The 22,023-nt window shown below is 38.8% G+C and overlaps 7 protein-coding genes across 8 annotated transcripts; 4 read left to right on the top strand and 3 right to left on the bottom strand.

The window, feature by feature from the left end:
- Window positions 1-182: 182 nt before the first annotated feature.
- LOC107189467 (nuclear pore complex protein Nup160 homolog) lies at window positions 183-5,382 on the bottom strand. The gene is made up of 10 exons (XM_015578002.1): window positions 5,194-5,382; window positions 4,662-4,975; window positions 4,467-4,587; window positions 3,876-4,402; window positions 2,510-3,792; window positions 2,219-2,440; window positions 1,448-2,130; window positions 664-1,367; window positions 366-599; window positions 183-281 (listed from the first exon to the last, which is right to left on the bottom strand). Exons 1-10 carry the CDS (start codon window positions 5,276-5,278, stop codon window positions 183-185), a joined length of 4,272 nt encoding a protein of 1,423 aa, XP_015433488.1. The 5' UTR covers window positions 5,279-5,382.
- A 184-nt stretch (window positions 5,383-5,566) lies between these two features.
- LOC107189500 (solute carrier family 35 member E3-like) lies at window positions 5,567-6,933 on the top strand. The gene is made up of 5 exons (XM_015578040.1): window positions 5,567-6,119; window positions 6,249-6,401; window positions 6,467-6,549; window positions 6,620-6,758; window positions 6,865-6,933. The coding sequence occupies exons 1-5, from the start codon at window positions 5,628-5,630 to the stop codon at window positions 6,931-6,933; spliced, it is 936 nt and encodes a 311-aa protein (XP_015433526.1). The 5' UTR covers window positions 5,567-5,627.
- A 571-nt stretch (window positions 6,934-7,504) lies between these two features.
- Window positions 7,505-9,209, top strand: LOC107189485 (ruvB-like 1). Its single transcript, XM_015578024.1, has 4 exons — window positions 7,505-7,581; window positions 7,652-7,823; window positions 7,900-8,575; window positions 8,656-9,209. Exons 2-4 carry the CDS (start codon window positions 7,683-7,685, stop codon window positions 9,207-9,209), a joined length of 1,371 nt encoding a protein of 456 aa, XP_015433510.1. The 5' UTR covers window positions 7,505-7,581; window positions 7,652-7,682.
- Window positions 9,210-9,718: 509 nt separating this feature from the next.
- On the top strand, window positions 9,719-14,040 carry LOC107189466 (glycine dehydrogenase (decarboxylating), mitochondrial). Its single transcript, XM_015578001.1, has 10 exons — window positions 9,719-9,961; window positions 10,049-10,127; window positions 10,605-10,740; window positions 10,814-11,204; window positions 11,492-12,012; window positions 12,088-12,367; window positions 12,450-13,099; window positions 13,173-13,636; window positions 13,721-13,866; window positions 13,930-14,040. Exons 1-10 carry the CDS (start codon window positions 9,758-9,760, stop codon window positions 14,038-14,040), a joined length of 2,982 nt encoding a protein of 993 aa, XP_015433487.1. The 5' UTR covers window positions 9,719-9,757.
- A 219-nt stretch (window positions 14,041-14,259) lies between these two features.
- Window positions 14,260-17,103, bottom strand: LOC107189479 (HMG box-containing protein 4). Of its 2 annotated transcripts, none has more exons than XM_015578015.1 (5): window positions 16,841-17,103; window positions 15,480-16,024; window positions 15,344-15,419; window positions 15,067-15,252; window positions 14,260-14,768 (listed from the first exon to the last, which is right to left on the bottom strand). In XM_015578015.1, the coding sequence occupies exons 1-5, from the start codon at window positions 16,962-16,964 to the stop codon at window positions 14,359-14,361; spliced, it is 1,341 nt and encodes a 446-aa protein (XP_015433501.1). In that variant the 5' UTR covers window positions 16,965-17,103; the 3' UTR covers window positions 14,260-14,358. The 2 variants fall into 2 exon arrangements, with proteins under 2 accessions (XP_015433501.1, XP_015433502.1); XM_015578016.1 differs by having other exon boundaries at window positions 15,480-16,018.
- Window positions 17,104-17,382: 279 nt separating this feature from the next.
- LOC107189496 (U3 small nucleolar ribonucleoprotein protein IMP4) lies at window positions 17,383-18,349 on the bottom strand. Its single transcript, XM_015578036.1, has one exon. It carries the CDS (start codon window positions 18,330-18,332, stop codon window positions 17,397-17,399), a length of 936 nt encoding a protein of 311 aa, XP_015433522.1. The 5' UTR covers window positions 18,333-18,349; the 3' UTR covers window positions 17,383-17,396.
- A 799-nt stretch (window positions 18,350-19,148) lies between these two features.
- Window positions 19,149-20,803, top strand: LOC107189494 (nuclear RNA export factor 2-like). The gene has a single exon (XM_015578033.1). It carries the CDS (start codon window positions 19,229-19,231, stop codon window positions 20,801-20,803), a length of 1,575 nt encoding a protein of 524 aa, XP_015433519.1. The 5' UTR covers window positions 19,149-19,228.
- Window positions 20,804-22,023: the final 1,220 nt, after the last annotated feature.

The following is a 22,023-nucleotide window of genomic DNA, read 5'->3' as shown; positions in this document are numbered from 1 at the left end:
AGTGCAGATTGGTGTAAAATTAGCTGCACGATGGACGCACATGCGTGCTCGGGTGTGAACTTTTTTTTGTAACACGTGTACACACCTTTTGGAAATGAGAAAATAAAGTACTGTTCTGCGACGCGTGTATAACTTTCATATATGTATAATATTTACGAATACACGTGGTCTACTCACTGTTATCAGTTCTTGTTGTTTAATTTCTGTTGAATCATATCCTGCGATACGATCGTCACTTTCCGCTCATATACGTCTAATGCGTCTCGTAGTTTCTGATACGGCTGAAATAAATATTTTCTTACCAATGTGTTTTTCACTTTCTTTTTTCTTGTAACAGTACGAGTATTAAAAAGTTCATATGTTACCTCGGTGAAAATTGTATTCTCTTTGCTGGCATTTTCTAGTTCATACAACAGTACTTCCAATGTATTAAACGGCAACCAAACTGGTGGAGCCACAGAGGTTAAAAACGTTTCGAGACCGAAATGTTCTTTACCATCCCCCAAGACTGCATTAATATATTCCACAGCTAAATCACTGGCTTCCGCTATTCTACCACTGTTCAGAATGAGACGAAGCATTTCTGCAGCGTTTCGTTTCTGCGACACACAAGAAATGTCATTCTGTATTATGACAATGATTATTGGTTTGTGAACCACTTACCTTGTACGAAGCCAATAACCATTGTGGTATAAATGCGCCTTCTTGAAGTATTTTTCTGGAAACTGCTTTATGCAACTCACTGCATCTGTTTGTTTCGTGCTTTAATGTTAGATATTCTAATAATCTCCAGGCAGTGTTTGTAATATTTGTATTAGAGAGACCGATGTCGAATATGTCATTTTGGATGAGCCAATCCCAGGCATTCGGATCTTCTCCTCGACTTAACCGAATACACTGTGAGGTTAGACTTTCGAATACAGAATCTTTATTAATTTTGAATTCATCGCACAAATGCAACGCTGTCGTGTATAAACCGATAGTCGATAAAATAATGATAAGTTCCGAGGGACCAGCATGCGCGATCACGTGCAATTCCGAATTAATTTTTGATATTTTCAATCTGGCGTCCACCACATAATATTCTTTCTTGATGTCATCCAATTCAAGAACTTCAACTTGCTTTCTTAATTTATAAGGAGAAACTTCTTCGTTGCCCCTACTTCCTCTTGTCTGTAAATTCTGATGAATCAGATCCTCTGGAAAGTTCTGATCGATCACAGGTCTAACAATCCATCTGTACTTATCGGACACAAGGTGTAACGCGTTAATACATGCTAATAAACATTGAGCTTGCCTCGATACAATCAGAACAGACTGCGATTCTTGACTCAAACGCATAGCTTGCTCATACATCACAGAAGCAGCTGAAAGAAGTAAATGAGTAAACTATCAGTACATTGACAATTTTCAATTGCTGATGTAATGTGAACGATTAAACGGATACCTTTACGCATATTTCCTTTGTTTATGTGAAAACTATACAAAAAATTATAGTAATTATTCTCCATCAGATCCACGCTTCTTGCTCTACCTTCTACTATTCTTTCTAGATCTTCGTACATGTCCACATAAGGGAAAGAAATTAAATCTATCAGTTTTTTCCTCTCGAACAGAGTCACAACTAACTGTCTCAGACAGTCCACTTTGCGCGCAGCATCTGGATTTGAGTTTAAACAGTTGTACGCTTTTTTGTGATGACCCAAACTCAAATGCTGAGTGAACACTATGGAATGAAGCGTTGGCAAATTAGGATCGTCTCTGTCAGCCATTAGTATAGCTGTCTCAGCGAGCTCGACGACGCAATCAGCAGCATTATGTTCTTCGAAAAGTTTAATAACTTTCAAGTAATACTGAATCAACGAATTGTTTTCGGATAATACACTGGACTCGAGTAAAGCATCAGCCAGGAATTCGTCGGTTAAAATTCCCCCAGAGGCTCGGAGAAAGTGATCGCAAGCTTTTTGTGCTTCTCCCATTTCCAGTAACGCGACAGCTAATATAAATTTCCTCGACGCGCTATTCCACTCGCACCATGTGTTCAAAAGTCTAACATACTCCTGTACGAGTAAAAATTGACAACTGGATAACAGCCACTCTGGGAAAATAAAATTTCCTGACCTTGGCCATCTGTAGAAATTCTGTTAAGGAAAGGATTGAACGTCGTTGCAAAACCTATATGGGCAGATTAATATCCTTGATATACACAGAAGGATACATAAGTTGTGCGATGAGTGTGACATGGGTCAGCATCCCGTAATGCCATGGTATTAAGGTAGATGCATCCATGTTTGTATGAGCTATTAACGTATGAGCATGTTTTCCACCACTACTCTGTATGAATAATTCAAGCAACGATAAAGGCCGATGCTGTCTGAAACTCAGGTTTGACCTTGAATCGACGAGTTTCAGCAACGCTAAACGTTGAATGCTGGAACCTCTGAAAATATATTTTAGCAAAATCAAAATATATCAAGCGTACTAAAGGAGATATTTAAATTTCACTCACAGTAGTGACTGCGTAGGCGTTGGTAATGCAGTGGTTTCGCATATCCATGTAACAACATAATAAGCCTGTGTCAACACCACTGTTCTGGGGGCTAACGACGATTTTATGCAGTGCAACGATCGTGAATCAAACAACTCTGGTCGCGATAGTATCATCTGTTGCAAAATCAACAGATTCCGGCAGATGGAAAACCTTAAGTGCGTTATTTGTGCCACGCTTATCGATATTGCCGAGATTCCTAACTGACTACCAAACAAGTGATTTATGTTGAGCAACATTTTCGAAGCGTCGTGATCCTCGTTGAATGGTAATTTGTGCGGCTGGCCAACTTCATACGTCAGTGCTTCTAATAACATTGCCATAGCACTGGACAGATCTCTAATATTCGATAATCTATGGCAACTAGGATGACTCGTAATGATATTACTAATAGGTTCTTCAGATTCAAGCATGAACTTCGACAACAAATCGTCGATAATGGTATCCGGATTTTTTAAATGAAATAATTCTTTTTTTATCATATTTTTGATTTCGTCGGACAATTGCTCCTCCAGTAACACTACCACAGACATTAATATAATGAGATCTTGACATATATCTTCGTCTTGTGATAACACAGGCGTGGTCCTGAATCGAGGCACACACGACTTTTCGTTGCAGAACATTAAATATTCCAAAGCTTCCATTGGTCGTAATAGTGAAAATGACGATTTTTTAAGTAGAACTATTCCGTAAACGCTCGGTAGTAATAACAATCCCACGGGTCTAGTGCTGTTGGCGTGGTATTGTATAACACAGGAGTAAAATCTCGACCAACAACGATTCGCAATCTCTAAATAATCCTCGTCCATAAGTTCGTAATCCATCACTTCGACTTGTATCTCGTCTTCGACCGCGATACAGACACGATCCTTTAATTCTGCAGCGGAGAGAGCGCCATCCTCCGTGTATCTACCGTGGGTAGCTCTCTTGGATCTTCCATATGACTGAATATTCTTTTTAGATCTACTGTAAATATTCAATGCTTTCGTGATGTCAACCAAAGAGAACTGTCCAGGATGGAAAATGTAATTAAGATATGCCCGTCTTGGATTGGTATCGGGATCGTTCAGAATATATTCTCTGTCCGGTGTTTGCTCCAAGACCGTTGTTTCCCACTCGGAATTAACGCGTGCACCATTCAGGGATAATTGTGCGTGCGTTACTTCGACGGTGTCCATGTCAGTGGTCCTCCATACCGCCCATAATCGTGTAGTTGTGAACGAAAAGTCAACTAAATGTTGCTGAAAGAACATCAGAATGAAACTTATGAAAAGTGACAGAACGAATTATCCAACGCCTTATATTAAATGGAAATTTTACTTACATCTTGTGCAAATCTTGTACACAGCCTCACGAATTTAAATACACCATTATCTTGTACAGGTTTCAAAATGCTAAATTCGCATCTGGTGCTAAATTTTAAAAATGTCCCTAAATACAATTCATTATCAGGCCCCAATGTTTTTCTCAACAGATGGCCCTGCGCTCCTTGAGATGCTATTCGATTATCAATTGTCGCGTCTGTTACGGCCACGCATTGAGCTTTATTGCAGGACCACATTCGAATATTCCCTTCGCGGCACAAAGCGAACAAATACGTATCATTTCCGCAACTATGTATTACCAAGGACATAGCCACGTAAGCTTCAGAACTTCTACCCCTGAAAGCTGTTGCTATACCACTGAGAAACCTTGGAACTATCGAATCCTCCTTCAATTCACTGGTATGCACTGCACCAGTTACTACGTCTAGCCTTAAGAGGAGTATAGTTCCAGAATTGTAAGCAAGAGCAAACAATGCTTCACGAGGTGGTACAACCCAAGAAGCGGCTGCATGAGGCACTGGAGAATCTACAAATACCCATAAATAGGTATGACTAAGATAAATAATATATTTCACATCTTATTTACTTACTCGTAATTCCTGCATTTGCAATGACATGAAACATATGAGGATTCTCTTTCGTAATCTTCACATTTTGAAATGTTTCACTGAATATTGATTGTACACCTAGATCCTTGTATGTACTTAGCTCCTATGAAATAAGCATTCATTAATACGTAACTGTGTAATGCATATACTTTCAATCAAGCTCATAAAGTTACTTACATTCTTATAGATCCTCTCAGGATGAGGAAACGATAGTTTGTGTATACTAGAAACAGTTACTATCAATATGATAACTGAGTTATCTGTTTCGTGTATTGAAACGCCATCCAAAATTGGTGTATCTGTGAACTTGTATCTTACTCTACAATTGGACAAATTAATGTCTAAACTATGTTCTACCAGCTCAAGCACATCATGGGATATACGCCAATAAATAAATCGATTTCTAGTGTAATACTTTGAACAATCTTTATACGAATAACCGCCGGCTCTTTCTGGCACTTTAATATCTTGTAATGTACTTTGACTTCCTCCTGTAACATAGTGTAGTACATTGTTACATGAACCAAAGTGCTACGAGGATGCAAAGAAGGTAGGATTAAAAGCATTCTGTTATCAAACGTTAACAATTTATTCGTTTAAAAATCTACATTCTGGAAAACAAAGAATACTCTCACTTTTTATGTAACTTTACATGTTTTCTACGGATTTCTATTTATCCGGCTACTTTGAGAAGGTTAGGATCACTCACCTGGGTTCAATTTAATTTCATTCCATTTCTCCGGTACTGTTTGATCAGGCACGACTTCTCGGTAACCGAGTGGAAATTCTTCCATATTCCAATTTGTTTTTAAAGCCAACACTGTGCCAATTTAACTTTCAAATCCCATTACAATGCCGCTTGAAATTTCAACATGCATCTAACGTTCATACGTTTCATGTCACGCACGCTGGCATCATGCGGCACGTTTTGGCGCCTTTAACCGTTTTTATTGCATGTGACCTCCTCGAGTCGTTACTTAGGTTAGGATTCAGGCGTGAGATAATTTAGTTCGAAATAAATATTTTTTGCTACCGATTCATATTCAATAATTTGAAAATTAAAATGTACACACACCGATTGCCTTGCAGACCGTAATCTAAAGTATTATAAATTCTTTACAGTACAAAACAGTGAAGAACACCATGAATAAAAATGTTGTCACGGCATTCTATTTAGTATTAAATACATTTTTCTCGATTGTAATTGTACTATTAAATAAATGGTTGTACATCCATATAAGCTTTCCAATAATAACGTTGTCCATGATACATTTTCTCATCACCTTCGTGGGATTAATAATTTGCGAGAGGTTTGATATTTTTTGCATAAAGGATGTAGCTCTGAAGGAAATGTTATGGATCGCATTTACTTTTTGCGGATTTGTTGTACTCACGAATTTGAGTTTGGCATATAATACAGTTGGAACTTATCAAGTAGCTAAAATGTTGACCACACCTTGTGTCATAATACTGCAAATAATGTTTTATAAAAAACACTATAGTGTATTGGTTAAATTGACATTAATTCCTATTATATTAGGTGTAACGATTTTTTTCTATCATGACATTCAATTTAATGTTATTGGAATAATATATGCAACTATGGGAGTGTTTGTGACATCTTTATACCAAGTGGTAGGACATTTTTCTTGGCCTTTTAAAATGTTACAGATGATTGTGTCAAAATAAACTTTTGTTAGGAGTTTGTTGTAGAATAATAATCAATATGTTCTTCATATATTAATTGCACATGTAAACTTATAGATGCTGAATACAAAGCAAAAGGAATTTCAAATGGATCCAATGCAATTATTGTACTATCAGGCACCTCTGTCTGCTATTGTATTATTAATTATTGTGCCAGTTTTAGAGCCTGTCCAACAAACTTTTGCACGAAGTTGGTCATTAATTGACTTGGTATGCTAATTTGTAGTAATGTAGATTAATATCCAGGAAGAAAATTACACAAATTATATTTGTAGGTCATGGTTGTGCTATCAGGCATAGTAGCATTTTTTGTCAATTTAACTTCGTACTGGATAATAGGAAAAACTTCACCACTGACGTATCCTTTTAAAATATTTCATAACAGACATGATTTCTGAATACTTGGTCCTTCCTTAATCATCAATTAGTTACAACATGGTTGGACACACTAAGTTTTGTTTGTTACTTTTAGGTGGATCATTAATCTTTCACGAAACATTAGCCATAAATCATGTAATTGGTATAACACTGACATTGATCGGAATTATTTTATACGCGCACGTTAAAGTTAGTACATATAACCGATAACAAAATTTTTAATTGATTGAACTGATAAATAATTTTTATAGAGGAAATATAAAAATCGTTCCACTCAGTATAATTTTTGTTTTAGATGAAAGATGTTCAAATTGTGACAGCAGACTACGAAACGAAAGAAAGAAAACTATTGCATAAAATATAATTTTATACTTATATTTATACCGTACAAAAAAAAAAAAAGAAAACAACAACTAATGTCATTGTATTACGTATGTTTTCCTTGTCATGTGATATGTTAACGTTTCGTTGATATTAAAAGATTAATGCAAATAAAAGTGATAATTTTGAAAAGCAAAAGGTGGGTCAAAGCGTACACCTAGGGCTTCTTGAAGTTTCTTGAAGTTTCTTGAAAATATACGGGGACGTGTATAAACATTTTCCCAGGTGCATCGGACCCATCAGTAACCCTTTTGAAACACCCTTATATACAAACTCATTGACCATTCGAGTACTTTCGAGAAAGTATAAACGTATGAGACATCTGTCGTCACTGGTTTAAATTTTAAACAGATCCATGGCGCTATCTATGGAAGAATGCTCAAGCTACTAGCAAAATAGTACCATAAGATGGCTGCTAGATCGAACCACGTTATCCTGTAGCGCCTATTTCATTTAAGAAACTACATATTAATTAAAAATACAACTACTTTATATATGCAGAATACCCAATTCAAGGAAATGTAGCAATTTGACATTGATATCACAGCCGAAATCTGATATACCAATTGAACACATTCGTTCTACGTTAATATTCAATGAACGTCGTTCCTATGACTACCAGGTAGCTAAGGTGGGGATTGAATTTGTATCAATCAAACATTTGTACACACAATTATGCACAACGTGTTCTTGGTTTGCAGCAAATAATACGTTCTATTACCGTTGGAGAGAATGAAGATCGAAGAAGTGAAAAGCACTGCCAAGACTCAGAGAATCTCAGCTCATACACACATTAAAGGTTTGGGGCTTGATGAAAATGGTATAGCAATACAAAATGCAGCCGGCCTTGTTGGTCAGGAAATGGCTCGCGAGGTTAGATTATTTCGCATGTTTGTAATAAATCTAGAAAAAAGAACGAAAACTCAAATAATAATGTGGAACGTTTTAGGCTGCCGGGATAGTAGTTGACATGATAAGATCTAAGAAGATGGCTGGTCGAGCCGTATTATTAGCTGGTCCACCAGGTACAGGAAAAACTGCAATCGCGCTTGCTATCGCACAAGAATTGGGTAACAAAGTACCGTTTTGCCCAATGGTGGGCTCGGAAGTTTATAGTTCTGAAATAAAGAAAACAGAAGTGCTCATGGAGAACTTCAGACGAGCTATTGGTCTTAGAATTAAAGAAACCAAAGAGGTGTACGAAGGTGAAGTTACGGAGTTAACTCCAGTTGAAACGGAGAATCCAATGGGTGGATACGGAAAGACTGTGTCCTATGTGGTTATTGGATTGAAAACTGCTAAAGGTACAAAACAATTGAAACTGGATCCTTCCATATACGAGTCTTTGCAGAAAGAGAAGGTAGAGACGGGAGATGTAATTTACATAGAAGCAAACAGCGGTGCTGTGAAAAGACAGGGTAGAAGCGATAATTTCGCTACAGAATTTGATCTGGAAGCGGAAGAGTATGTTCCATTACCAAAAGGTGATGTACATAAGAAAAAGGAAGTTATACAAGATGTAACACTACACGATTTAGATGTTGCTAATGCCAAACCACAAGGTGGTCAGGATATCATGTCCATGATGGGGCAGTTGATGAAACCTAAAAAAACAGAAATCACAGGTAAGAACAATTGAATCAACATTTACAAAAATTTTATACACCTATCTAATTGAGGTATTTTATCGAATTATTTGCTACAGATAAATTGCGCAAGGAGATAAACAAAGTGGTAAACAAGTACATTGATCAAGGAATTGCAGAACTGGTACCAGGAGTTTTGTTTATAGATGAAGTACATATGTTAGATATAGAAACATTCACATATCTTCACCGTGCTCTGGAAAGTGCTATAGCTCCAATAGTTATTTTTGCTACAAATAGAGGACGTTGTGTAATCAGAGGCACAGAAGACATTGTATCTCCACATGGAATACCTCTTGATCTATTGGACAGATTGCTCATCATACGAACACTTCCATACTCTAGAGCAGAAATAGAACAAATAGTTAAGTTAAGGGCTATAACGGAGGGACTACAAATCGAAGACGAAGCCTTGAATACCCTTGGCGAACTAGGTACAAAAACAACCCTTAGATACGTTGTGCAATTGTTAACTCCTGCATCATTAACGGCGAAAATAAATGAGAGAACAGTTATCAAGAAAGAGGATATCGAGGAAGTAGGATCTCTTTTCTTAGATGCAAAGTCGTCGGCTAAAATTCTTACACAAAATAAAGATAAATATATGAAATAAATGAATTCGTTTGTCATTTAACAAATCACTTTTTCATATTTCTATGAGAAGATTTAAGATTCGTGTAAAATGGCATTACAATATAAATGTATATACCTGTAACTTAATTAAAATCTCACGAATAAAGTTATAACTGCATGAACTCCAAATGCTATTCTTAAATTTTGTTCTGTAATATCTCTATTTTCGTTTAGATTATATACGGCAAAGTTAAGTTATGGATACTATAACATGTTTTGCAAGAGACTAGACTGTATTATGAAAACATGCTATTCGAAGTATTTTTTTCAACTAATATTCAAACAGCTTCTGGTGTATTACACTGATACACATGCGAAGGTAGTTTCCCAATATTGTTTAAGATACTTTATAAGAGAGGGGTTACAAAAGTTCAAACTGTAATCAAGAGTTGTGACATCATTAGATGATAGGTCTTGCGGTATAAAATCTCCCTCTACTTCAACGTGCTACTTAGTTTTCATAAATCTAAGTAATTACAGTGTTCGGTACTCATATCGTGTATATCGTTCTGCACTTACGAAAACAAAATGTTACACTTTTTGGAAATTGCAAAGTGTTCAAGATTATTGGGTAAACATAGAGCGATACGATACGCGCGTGTATTGGCGTTAAGTAGTCTAAGAACGGAAAGTACTGATAAACTTTGTGCAAAAAAGGATGAATTTCAACACAGGCACATTGGTCCGAGAGAAGAAGAACAGATAGACATGCTGCAGAGCATTGGTTTTAAGGTAATGGAGCATGTATTTGTTCAAGAACAGAAAACGCATTGTGAACTAAATCTTTTTTCGATAACTTCGATCTTCTCAACTTTACAGAGTTTGGAGGAATTAACAAAAGCAGCAGTTCCTGCAAAGATTCTTTACAATGGGGAATTAAGGATTGAACAATCACTTAGTAAGTAACTGACGAAACGTTTGTTTGAATAAACAAATTTGTAATTGTTTGAAGCGATAGGAGAGACAGAATTACGTTAAAGAACGTGCGAAGTCACGAGACTTTTGATAAGAAACACGTGAGAAGTGATAAGTGCGATAACCCTTTAGTATTGAAACAGACCTATTATGAAAGACATAACTTGGACATATTATAAGAACTATTTTTTGCGTTGTACAGTTGTACAAATTACTTATTTAAAAAATTTAATTTCTCTATTCCACAAAGATTAAAGTTTTCCATCGTATAGAATGAATAAGACTACGTCCTTTTATTCGTAGAGTGTATCTTGGGTCAGAGGTCATTCTCGTGCATTGAATTTCGCATTCACGTGATTTTCTAGAGCAGAACCTGATTGCATACAACTGTTTCTTATGCTACATATACCAGTGTTCTGATTACACGGTATGTTTTACATAAAATAAATGTGTATTTCAGCCGAATATGAATTATTAAAAAGAATCACAAAAATTTCTGAAAAGAACGACGTGTGGCGTTCCTACATTGGAATGGGATATCACAATTGTTGCGTTCCTCACACCATCATGAGAAACATGTTCGAGAATCCAGGATGGTAAGGCAATTCTGAAAAGGATGTAGCAAAAATTGAAACAAAATTAAAGCATCTAATTTCCTGTTTCAATTAGGACGACGCAGTACACACCGTATCAACCAGAGATCTCTCAGGGTAGACTCGAAGGTCTACTAAATTACCAAACGATGATATGCGATTTAACCGGCATGGAAGTGGCGAACGCATCGCTTCTGGACGAAAGCACAGCAGCGGCGGAAGCTTTGGCTCTAGCTCATAGGAGCAACAAGAGGAAGAAACTGTTCGTTTCTGATCAAGTTCATCCCCAAACGATTAGCGTGATCGCCACACGTGCTACTTCCCTGGGTCTCGTTTTAGAAATCGGGGACGTTTTTCAAGTCGATACCAGTGGGAAGGATATCGCTGGAATCCTGTTTCAATATCCGAATACAACTGGATCGATTCATGCGTTCGACGATGTCGCGGAAAGGGCACGAGCCGATGGCGTACGTATACCAAAAGGTTCGACTGGATTGCCAACAAACGTTACGAGCGATCTTAATGTACCCTATAAACAATTTGCGCGCAGATCTGGGTTAGGTGACACATGACCGAATATCATCATATCTTAGAAGAAAAATGTGTCAATTTGACACAAGGGATGGATGAGGGTTAAAATACCTGTTGTAGAACAGGTTATGTTGCAGGATCTCTAGCCGTTCTGGTTACGAAAGCTTACACATGCTTGTGCAGATCTTGGCTGACTGGGTAACACCGGTACGTTTAATTACAGACACTTGTCTGCGCTGCTACCGACTTGCTGGCACTGGCCATTCTTCGACCTCCGAGCGAATTTGGAGTTGACATATGCATCGGTACGAGTCAACGGTTCGGCGTGCCGTTGGGATACGGAGGACCTCATGCTGGATTCTTCGCGTGTCGACAGAAGCTGGTCCGTTTGATGCCTGGAAGGATGATCGGCGTTACGAAAGACTCTACCGGCCGAGACGCGTATCGTTTAGCCCTTCAGACGCGTGAACAGCACATCCGAAGAGACAAAGCTACCAGCAACATTTGCACAGCACAGGCGTTGCTGGCGAACATGTCTGCAATGTATGCGGTGTACCACGGGCCCGAAGGTATAAAGAATATAGCGAACAGAGTGCACAATTTGACTCTGATTCTCGCCAAGGGTTTGGAGAACGCAGGCAATAAAGTGGAGAACGAATACTTCTTCGACACCATCAAAATATCGCCGAAACTGGACATAGACACTATTAAACGTAATGCTACTACGCGTAAGATGAATTTCAGGTAATCAATACAGACTCCAAGTCTGAAAGCTTTCAGAATAATTCAAAGCACTGACGTCAATACTTTTTTTACCAGGTACTACGAAGATGGAATTGGGATATCGTTGGACGAAACCACAACCGTGCAAGACGTGAACGATATCTACGAAATATTCTGCGCGAAAACAACGGTCGAAGATATCTGTGGGGACGAGTCCTGTACCAGCAGAGACTTGAGTAAATCGTCTTTCGTTCGCATCACACCGTACCTGCAGCATCCTGTGTTCAATAGTCATCGTTCTGAAACAAGAATCGTTCGATACATGAAATCTCTGGAGAATAAAGATGTGTCTCTGGTGCACAGCATGATACCACTAGTAAATTATATTTGTGATTTGTATGTACTAACTGGGATCGTGTTGTCAAGGGTTGTAATTACATTTGTGATTCTGTTGGCAGGGATCCTGTACGATGAAACTGAACTCCACCACGGAAATGATGCCTTGCAGTCTACCAGGATTCACGGACATCCATCCTTTCGTGCCTATCGAGCAAGCCAAAGGATACCAACAGTTGTTCACCGAACTGGAGGAGGATCTATGCGCTATAACTGGTTACGACAATATAAGTTTTCAACCGAACAGCGGTGCCCAGGGCGAATACGCCGGTTTAAGAGCGATACAATGTTACCACGAGGCTGAAGGCGACCAGAAACGACGTGTCTGTCTGATTCCTATCTCTGCTCACGGCACCAATCCCGCGTCTGCTCAGATGGCCGGTATGCAGGTTAAGCCAATTCTGGTGCAAAAAGACGGATCTGTGGACATCACACATTTAACAGAAATGATCGACAAATATCGGGAGACATTGTCCTGTTTGATGATAACGTACCCGTCAACCAACGGTGTCTTCGAGGAGACAATCAGTGACATTTGTTCCATGGTCCACGAAGTTGGAGGTCAGGTGTACCTGGACGGAGCTAACATGAACGCCCAGGTAGGACTGTGTCGACCAGGCGATTACGGTAGCGACGTGTCCCATCTAAATCTGCACAAAACTTTCTGTATACCTCATGGGGGTGGCGGTCCTGGAATGGGACCCATTGGAGTGTGAGTACTGTTGGTTGTTTCACGGATAAACCAGATATAGGGACCAGGAAAAAATTATGTATTTCTTTTACAGTAAACGACATCTGTCGCCATTCCTGCCGAGTCATCCTGTAGTCAATTGCACGAGCAACACTGGTAACAATGTGCAACAATCTGGCGCTGTATCAGCTGCCCCATTCGGTTCGTCGGCGATTCTGCCGATTTCATGGGCGTATATCAAGATGATGGGTCCCGGAGGATTGCGAAAAGCCACGCAAGTGGCTATCCTCAATGCTAATTATATGAGCAAACGATTAGAGAAATTTTACAGAACGTTGTACAAAGGAAAGACGGGACTGGTGGCTCATGAATTTATCCTGGACGTAAGGGACTTCAAGAAAACGACGAACATCGAAGCTGTGGACATCGCGAAGAGACTGATGGATTATGGTTTTCATGCTCCTACGATGAGTTGGCCTGTTGCTGGCACGTTGATGATAGAACCGACCGAATCCGAGGACAAAGGCGAATTGGACCGGTTCTGCGATGCTCTTATTTGTAAGCCTTATTGGGTTCTTCGATGGGAATCATTTTTCCAGTTGTTGATTGAATAGTGTTCAGAACAAGTGTCCTGTTTTTCAGCTATAAGGCACGAGATTAATGATATTGAGACTGGAAAAGTAGACATAGCCAATAATCCATTGAAAATGGCACCACACACTCAGGAACAAGTGATATCGAGCACGTGGGATCGATCCTACTCACGGGAATTAGCAGCGTTTCCGGCTGTAAGTGTTTTTGGATACGTGAAACTGGCAACAAATAATAAATTATATGTATTTACATTTCAGCCGTTTGTCAAGGGAAACAATAAAATCTGGCCAAGTGTAGGACGAATTGACGATATATACGGCGATACAAATCTATTCTGCACTTGTCCTCCTATTTTGCAACAATCATAAATGATATTCCGTTGTTATTTATCCTGTACAGTTAGTAGTAATGGAACTATTTAAATATTTATTATAATTTTTGTACAAACATACTGCTTATGTAAAATGTTACATATTTTTATAAGTAAATCAAGTTGCAAGAAACAAATATATCCAACTTGTTATCTATATAGCGAACAAAAGGCGTACCGTATCTAAATTTTGTTTTTCAATCGACATATGGTGGCAGTGAACTTAATGGCTACGTCAACGTATTATCAATAGTTATACAATGTATTTATAGTGTATATTACAAGTGTTTACCTTCTAGACAATTTGATACATATATTACAAACCAGGCATGAGATATGCGATATTATCGAGCATTTGTGAAAGTGTTTCGTGTTTAGCTCCGTTAGTTTCCGGTACCTGTTGCGTTAAACAGATTAAGGGGCCCAATGCACAGAGAAGAGAGTCCAATAAAACCGACAGACTGCCAGAGACCGCAATTTGCCCGTCGTGTTCCTTTAAACGTTCCCCAATAATCGTCAAGCTCTCGCCGAGAAGTTTCAAATGAGCGGCCACATCGATCGGTTGCGTTCCTACTACTTTATACATTCCCGTACCTATCAGTGGTTCATTGACCAAATCTTTTCCGGATCGATTCGACGGTGGCGACACCGGAACGTTCCCTATAACCGACGGCAGACCTAGTTGAATGGTCTTTCTCGAGGTAGACTTGTGCTCTTTTCCGTTACCTGCAATAAAATCAAGAGAAACAAAAATAAAGGTAAAAATACTCTATCGTGGTACAGAGTTTTTTCTGATTCGCCTACCTCTAAACGAGATACATGCATACAAAACAAATAATAATGAAACATCTACCACATAAGTTGTAGGCATGAAAAAAAAAAAAACACTATATAGTCCGATGAAAAAGTTTCACTAATACGCGTGCACGAGAAGCAAATTAGAACGAACAAACTACCGCATAACTTTTAATGGCATACTTGTAAAAAAAAAACATGATGTATACATGAAAACCAACAAACCCACCACTTTTATTAATGAATTTTTTTCGCGAAGCGGGCGCCGGCATTTTCCATACAGGCTCATCTTTACTTGGGGGTAAAACATGAGGCTTTGCCGCCAAACGTTTCGCGCGTCTGCGCCAGTTATACTTTTCCAGATTCGGCACTGTAGCCCACAGTTCTCCTAACCGTTTCGAAATTGCCGCAAAATCTACAAAATGCAATGTTTCACGTGTAACATTAGCCTTATTTGCTAATTCACGTTAACTACAGTATAGAGAAAAGAAATGAAGCTTATATACCCATGTAAGGACATTGCTCTAGTAATTCTTGCCTAATTTCTTTAGCCCACAACATGTAAGCAGTAAATCTTGTTTTCTGAAAATATCATTCAATTGTAAGATAACTTTTCCTTTAGTAACTTTCATTTGTACATACCCCTTTGTCTTTTCGTTGTGCCTTCATTCTACCTATTATTTTGCCATCTTTAATGATTAGCTTTTTCTTACATTTCTCAAGCATATACAAACTATTCGCTTGCGAAGTTGTTTCTTGGCCAGGTGGCTCCAGTTTTCTAAAACCTGCCTCTCTATCGTCTATCATAAGAGGATCTACTTCGTCCTCGCTTCCAGAGTCCATGCTGTATCTTTCGTCTTCATTCAGCCCGGAGGGATCATCGGATTCAGTTCCAGACGATTGCATTTCGTTATCCGACAATGGCTCAGCCTTGACTCTTTGTGGACCGGAATTTGAATTAGAATTAGAATGTTTCCTCTGCCTTCCACCACTTCCATGTTGTATCGATTGATTGGGCGACATATGCTCGGCCTCATATCTATCCAACAATTGTTGATTTTGTAATTGTTGAGCTTTTTGACGTTTGTACTTGTTATCCGCAAAATCATCTGGTGACTCAAAGTCAACGAGTTTGGAAGATTTCTTTCTCACACGGCCACTGCGGGAGATACCAGTGACCTCTAGATCTGAAATATAAAGCCGACTGCACCTTGCCAAGAAAATGATAGGGACCAATATACTTTGTAAAAAACACCTAACTAACTACCACTCTCACACGGATCGAGAACGCACGACTTTTACATCTACTCATACTGTACACCAAATACGTATGGGTACGCAAACATAGTTTGCTGCACATTCATTTCCTCCTGATACTCCCTAACAGGCTTCGCTGTTCTTTTAACACATTTGAGACCAATGACCCGAGGACTCAGTATGTGGGTCATGTACAGACTTTCCTTGAACATTGATGGCTGCTGGAGATAGTCTTGTAATAACACGTCGGTCTCGAATGTGTTAGCCGACCATAATAATCAATGACTGAATCTCGTGGACACGTATTATGTGATACAAAAAGTTTATTTGTAAGTGTAATCAAATGATTCCCTGTATGCTTCGGAGACATGATGAACATACAGAAACGCAGAATGAAGACAACGAGAACTGGGACCAATTTCAAAGTGATTGGTTTGAATTGCTGTTCATTTAATACAGTCGTCATCTTGTGATAGGAATGTGTTTTATAAATTTCAATAAATAGCATAGAAAAAATAGACCTAACCACAAATGAATTGTACTCATCGTTAGTTCGACGGTTCTCCGCTACGAGGAAAAGCGCTATAAACCAAAAGTTGAGCAGCTTAGAGTAAAATATCGCCAAGGAAATCGACAAATTAGCTACGTACGCGCTCAAATCATGCGATATATTGCAAGCGGACACGAGCAGTACAAGCAACTGATCTACCAAACGTCTTTCCCGATGAAATAAATGCTGATCTCACCGTCACTTTTCTGACGTTTCGGCGTCACGATCATATCCATAGCGTTGCTTTGTGGTTCAGGGATGAGCTTCTTGCGCCGCGGCGTCTTATCGGATTTCGCGGGCTTATGAATATTGGTTTGCATCTCGGAACAAGAACTTTCTCTCCTTTTTCCGGAGCGAGTGCATCTGATTTCAAATGTTTCCCACTTTTTTTCCACGAAGAAATTCTCGTTCCTCGTCTAAGCAACTGCGTTTTAATTCTATGACGTTTTTAAAAACAACTTCCACGAAGAAAACCAGAATGCACTGCTGTGTATTCCTGCGTAGCGCGCATTTGCGCATGTAGCGCGGGAACATTTAAAATTGTTTCTTTCTAACGTGACGTGTCCCATCGTTTCTGGATAGAATGGATGAATAATTCTATCATATTTATCTTTAATTCATTGATACAATTACTAACGAATAATATGGTTTAGGGATGACGATAAATGTGAAGAGGTCGCAGTGTTTGATTGGAAAGATATACTTTCAATATTAAAAAATTTATTTAAATTAATGTGAACCATCCAAAGTGTCTATACATCATCTTCCTGCTGCCATCCATCTTCATTAGATAAAAATCTTCTCTTGTGACTAGTGTTCATGTAAGGTCTTAAAGCCCATTCTGTGTCTGCAGCTGATTCTGCATCTAATGTACCTAGTTTAATTTCGTACAATTTCAACTGAAATCGTGGTCCCACTTCTGTTAACTCAATATCTTTTCCATTAACTTTCTTATAAGTGTGATGTCGAAAAGAAATATAATCATCATGATTTGCAAACGTGATTACTCTTTTGCTATCCTCCTTTGGTACAGGAAATAAGTATTTCAAAATGCTTGTGACTCTTTCTCCCAACTTTGTTTTGAAATTGTGGAATATAAGATGAGGATATTGTTCTGACATTGTTCCAATGTCTGGTATATCGTGTCTCATGACAACATCAGACATTGTAAAATACGAAGTAGGTCCATACGGTAAGTGACAAATAACAATTGAGTCAGGTACACCTCTATGCTCATGTACAATTATGAAGTCTGTAACATCGTTTGCCCGACATGCATGTATAAGCTGTTTCATTTCATAATTTCCTCTATTCATCCTCTGAGAATTGGGAAATATTAACCGCAACTCCTTAACAAACATCTTCAATCTGGAACTGGGATCCCTAGAGGTGGTAATTACAATTTTTGGATTCTCTACTCCTGCCCATCTGTATTCATCGTCTTCATGAGAGCCTAGTGTTCCACCCGCCTCTGTCCCTATGGCTACAGCCATCTGTGGACCAGCGTCTTCCCATTCTAATTTCTTCTGTACGTGTAACGCTTCCTTTCTCAGATCCGGATGTATCGGTATATTTTCTTCTAAACTACGTTTCAATTTCTCTTTTTTGTCTTGAATGTTTTTCAATTTATCCTGAACCGATTTTCTGTAGAGATACTCTCTGCGAAGTCTCGCTTGTCTACGTAACATTTTTCTATTTTATCGTATAAGTCAAGAACAGATTATGACAGAACAGTGTACAGGTTATATCAATCACGTGTGTGCAACAGATCGCGTATTTTATTTATAACAGAAACTTGTAGCGACATCTACGGTGAAACGCTCAAGCTACTAGCCAATTAATACCATATTCTTATCGCTAGATGGCGCCAAAGTTTCCATTTCATGTTTCTTCGTTACAAAATTAAATAGTAATTAAAAAAAAGTGTCAAGCAACAATAGTTATTGAATAATATGGATATTACACTTTTAGTACCACTTAGCCTAATTCTTGTCGACTATGAATATTAAATTTTTCGTAATGTGAAATGAACACTCACATAAACTGACTAGTAGTCTGAGTACTTTTCCGTAGATGGCACCATGGACCATTGTAATATATATACAATAATACGTAATATATAATGTATGATATACGGTACTTTAGTATACGATACTTGAGAGTGGATAAATGCTTTTTCACTCTACTGGGCCAAGTTTACTGACAAATAATTTAATTTTTATATTACAAAATTTGTTACATGTTGCACATTACTACAAATATCTGACCAGTAAATGTTAACATCGAATTGTCAACAACTTGAACACAACAGTGATACCAAGCGCACTTAACGTTTGAAAATAAACAAGATTACCGTCAGTGGACGTTTGTTTTAAAATGTGTATTGTTGAGACAAGGTACTTCAATTATGTAATTAAATCATTCCTAAAATGCAATTCTTGTACGAGGTTCAACTTAACCTAACGATGTAAACAATAAATGTTTGGTTGGTTTCAGAAGTATGTGAGTTTTTAATGTTAAACGAGGATTTTCGGTTGTTTATTTTTTTTTATTCTGGCAACTGTGTACTTTCAACTTAACAAAGATGCAGCGGACAAAGTTACCAATCGTTTCCATGCAACTGGATTCTTCGATAGCTATTAAAATGAACCTGGGTGGGTCCTTGTTCCAGGAGAGAACATTGATGAGTAGATCGGATGTATGGCATAAGATCAGAATTCTGAAGGGAACGCATTATGACAAAGAAACTGTATTGAAAGCTATATTAAACGCTATAGAGCCAGCAGAATTGGTGCCTGTTAAGTATCAAGCCCTCAGAGAGGACACGTACTTCTTAGCAAGAAACTGTGCCCATGCACTGGACAAACTGTGCAAAACTAACTTGATAATTAAAAATCCCGAAGGGGATCCACTAATACTAATAGTAACTTTAGGATTTGCGTCTATTCACGATCTCAAAATTAATCTCCAGCCGTTGCTTTTGGCAGCACTGACCAAAAAATATGATCCCAACAAGAAGAGCCTGAATTTGGAACAGTTTCACAAGGATCCTGACATGTCCAAGACTGTTTACTGCCCCCTGTCTCAACAGAGAACATTCAACCATGTTCTGAAATTGATAAAGACTGCTCTTACCACAGTGGAATACCTCAATCTTCAAAAGAACGAACTATTCAACCTATCACCTGTAGAAACCTCTAGTTTGATCTCTATCAAGTACTTAGATTTGAGGCACAATAACTTGTACAACATGGACACTCTTACACCACTGAAGAATCTCTGCATACTGAAGCTATGGCTGGATGGGAATCCGCTCTGCGAGAATTACGCCAAACCGAACCAATACATAGAGTCTGTAAAGAAGTATTGTCCCCATTTAATCCAGTTGGATGGAGTGTACGTTAACACATCCGGTCTACCGTTGACGTATACCAGTTGCTTAAAGGAAACGAGGGAGGAACTAGTCGGCAAATTTGTCTCCCATTTTTTCTGTCTGTACGATCAGGCGGACAGAACCGTCCTCCGTGGACTGTACCACAAGAATGCATTTTATTCCATGAGCTTGGGTATACTTCCAGCTATCGCTTGCAAAAGAAATCTCTCGCAATTCACCGCGTGCAGAAACTTAACAAGGAAGCCTGTGGATCCGAATAAAAAGAGGCAACACCTTTATTACGGCCAGGACAACATTCTGGGCGGTTTAAAGAGACTGCCCCGGTCCTGTCACGATCGAAATACATTCGTCTGCGACTTGATGTACGACGACGGAACATATCTAGCGATCTCGGTCGGCGGTCTGTTCAAAACTGTCAATAACGCCTCTCAAGTTTTGTACTTCAACAGGACGTTTGTGTTACTGGCCGGTAACGATAACGAGTACAACATACTGAACGATCAGTACTTCGTGGATTCGACCGTAGAGAAGATTCCCGTCAGTAAAATCGAGTCGAAGATCATGTACGAGGAAATTGTGCCGACCTGTTTCAGTCTGATCGAGCAAGAGGAATTAGTGAAGAAATGCGTCGATGCGACAACGCTTAATGAAGAATGGTGTCGTACGTACTTAGAGGAAGCCATGTGGAACATACGAAAAGCAATCTCGAACTTCATGAAGGACTACAAATCATCGGCGGTACCATCCGACGCCTTTAAACGATAGTATTGTATTTTGTAATTCTTTTGTATGTACGTGTATTGTTTTGCTACTTGTAATTGTAGACTGCTGTAACAACGTCTTTGTACAATAATGAAGGTATTTTACGTTCATATATCTTGAGAAAAGTATCATTGTTCCCTCGATCGTTATCGCACTTTGAGGTTGTATCTCTTCAAAGTGAACTGTAATTCAGACACAATGCTACACGATATCGTGAAACACGCGACTCTGTCATATTACCGACATTAAATACCTTTTAACTCTTACAGGGGGATTATGGATAGCTCATGCAAAAGATTTTCCTCGTCGGAGCGTTAATACGAAAGTGAAAATCACGGACCTTATCTACCTTAAACGATCAAACAACCAGCTACTTAATTATACAGACAGAAAGTCCCGAGCAATGACCATCATCATCACTTTTACCGTACAATCGGCAAAAACGTACGCAACCGATTTATAAAAGGAATGCTGCACTTTGATTAGCCGCGAGGAGAAAGAGCATCTCCACCTGTCGGGAACTATGTAATTATTCGGCCAGGCGATAAAAAAAGCGCGATAGCCTTGGAAATATTTTTTTTTTTTCTTCAGGAAGCATTCCCATCTTACGGTGTATAACCGTCCTAAGATCAATGAGCGCGTCGTGATGTTACTCGTCTGGCATTTAACCGAGAACCCCTCCTGATACTCGCTGACTTCATCGAAAGGTTATGCATTCAAGGATTCACGATGATTACAGGACTCGAAGTGAATGAAATCGAGCGGTTAGGGTTCGAGATGAAGGTAGAACTGGCTTCTTTTAACCGAATCTTCTCGTTGCAGTCTATTTAGACGACTCGTTTACGTAATAACGTCGGCTTACGTTCGTTGACCATTTCGGAATGTCTCGTAGATGCAGGCAGGCGGTGTCGACAAGGAAATCTTGAAAGAAACGCGTATTAAATCGCAATCAAAGCCCGCCCACTGGCTCTATTTACGACGTCCCGAGCAGATCCACGATGATCTTTTATACTTAGTGTGCACTGAACCGAGTATGCATATTGGAAGCAAGAGAATGTACAGTAAATCATCGATAAGTGTTCAGACGTCATACCCACCACTAGGCGTCTCATTTCAGCTAAAAAGAATATGCAATAAGAAATCTAGGGTTCCGTTTAAAAATTTGAATGTGACCTCCATAGGACTCTCCAGAGTTGTCTCAAGGTCAAATAGTTATCATCGTG

Source organism: Dufourea novaeangliae, unplaced genomic scaffold (assembly GCF_001272555.1).
Source record: "Dufourea novaeangliae isolate 0120121106 unplaced genomic scaffold, ASM127255v1 scaffold163, whole genome shotgun sequence".
NCBI classification, from domain to species: Eukaryota; Metazoa; Arthropoda; class Insecta; order Hymenoptera; family Halictidae; genus Dufourea; species Dufourea novaeangliae.
The sequence above is the reverse complement of the archived record's forward strand: the minus strand, read 5'-3'. Positions and strand labels throughout refer to the sequence as shown.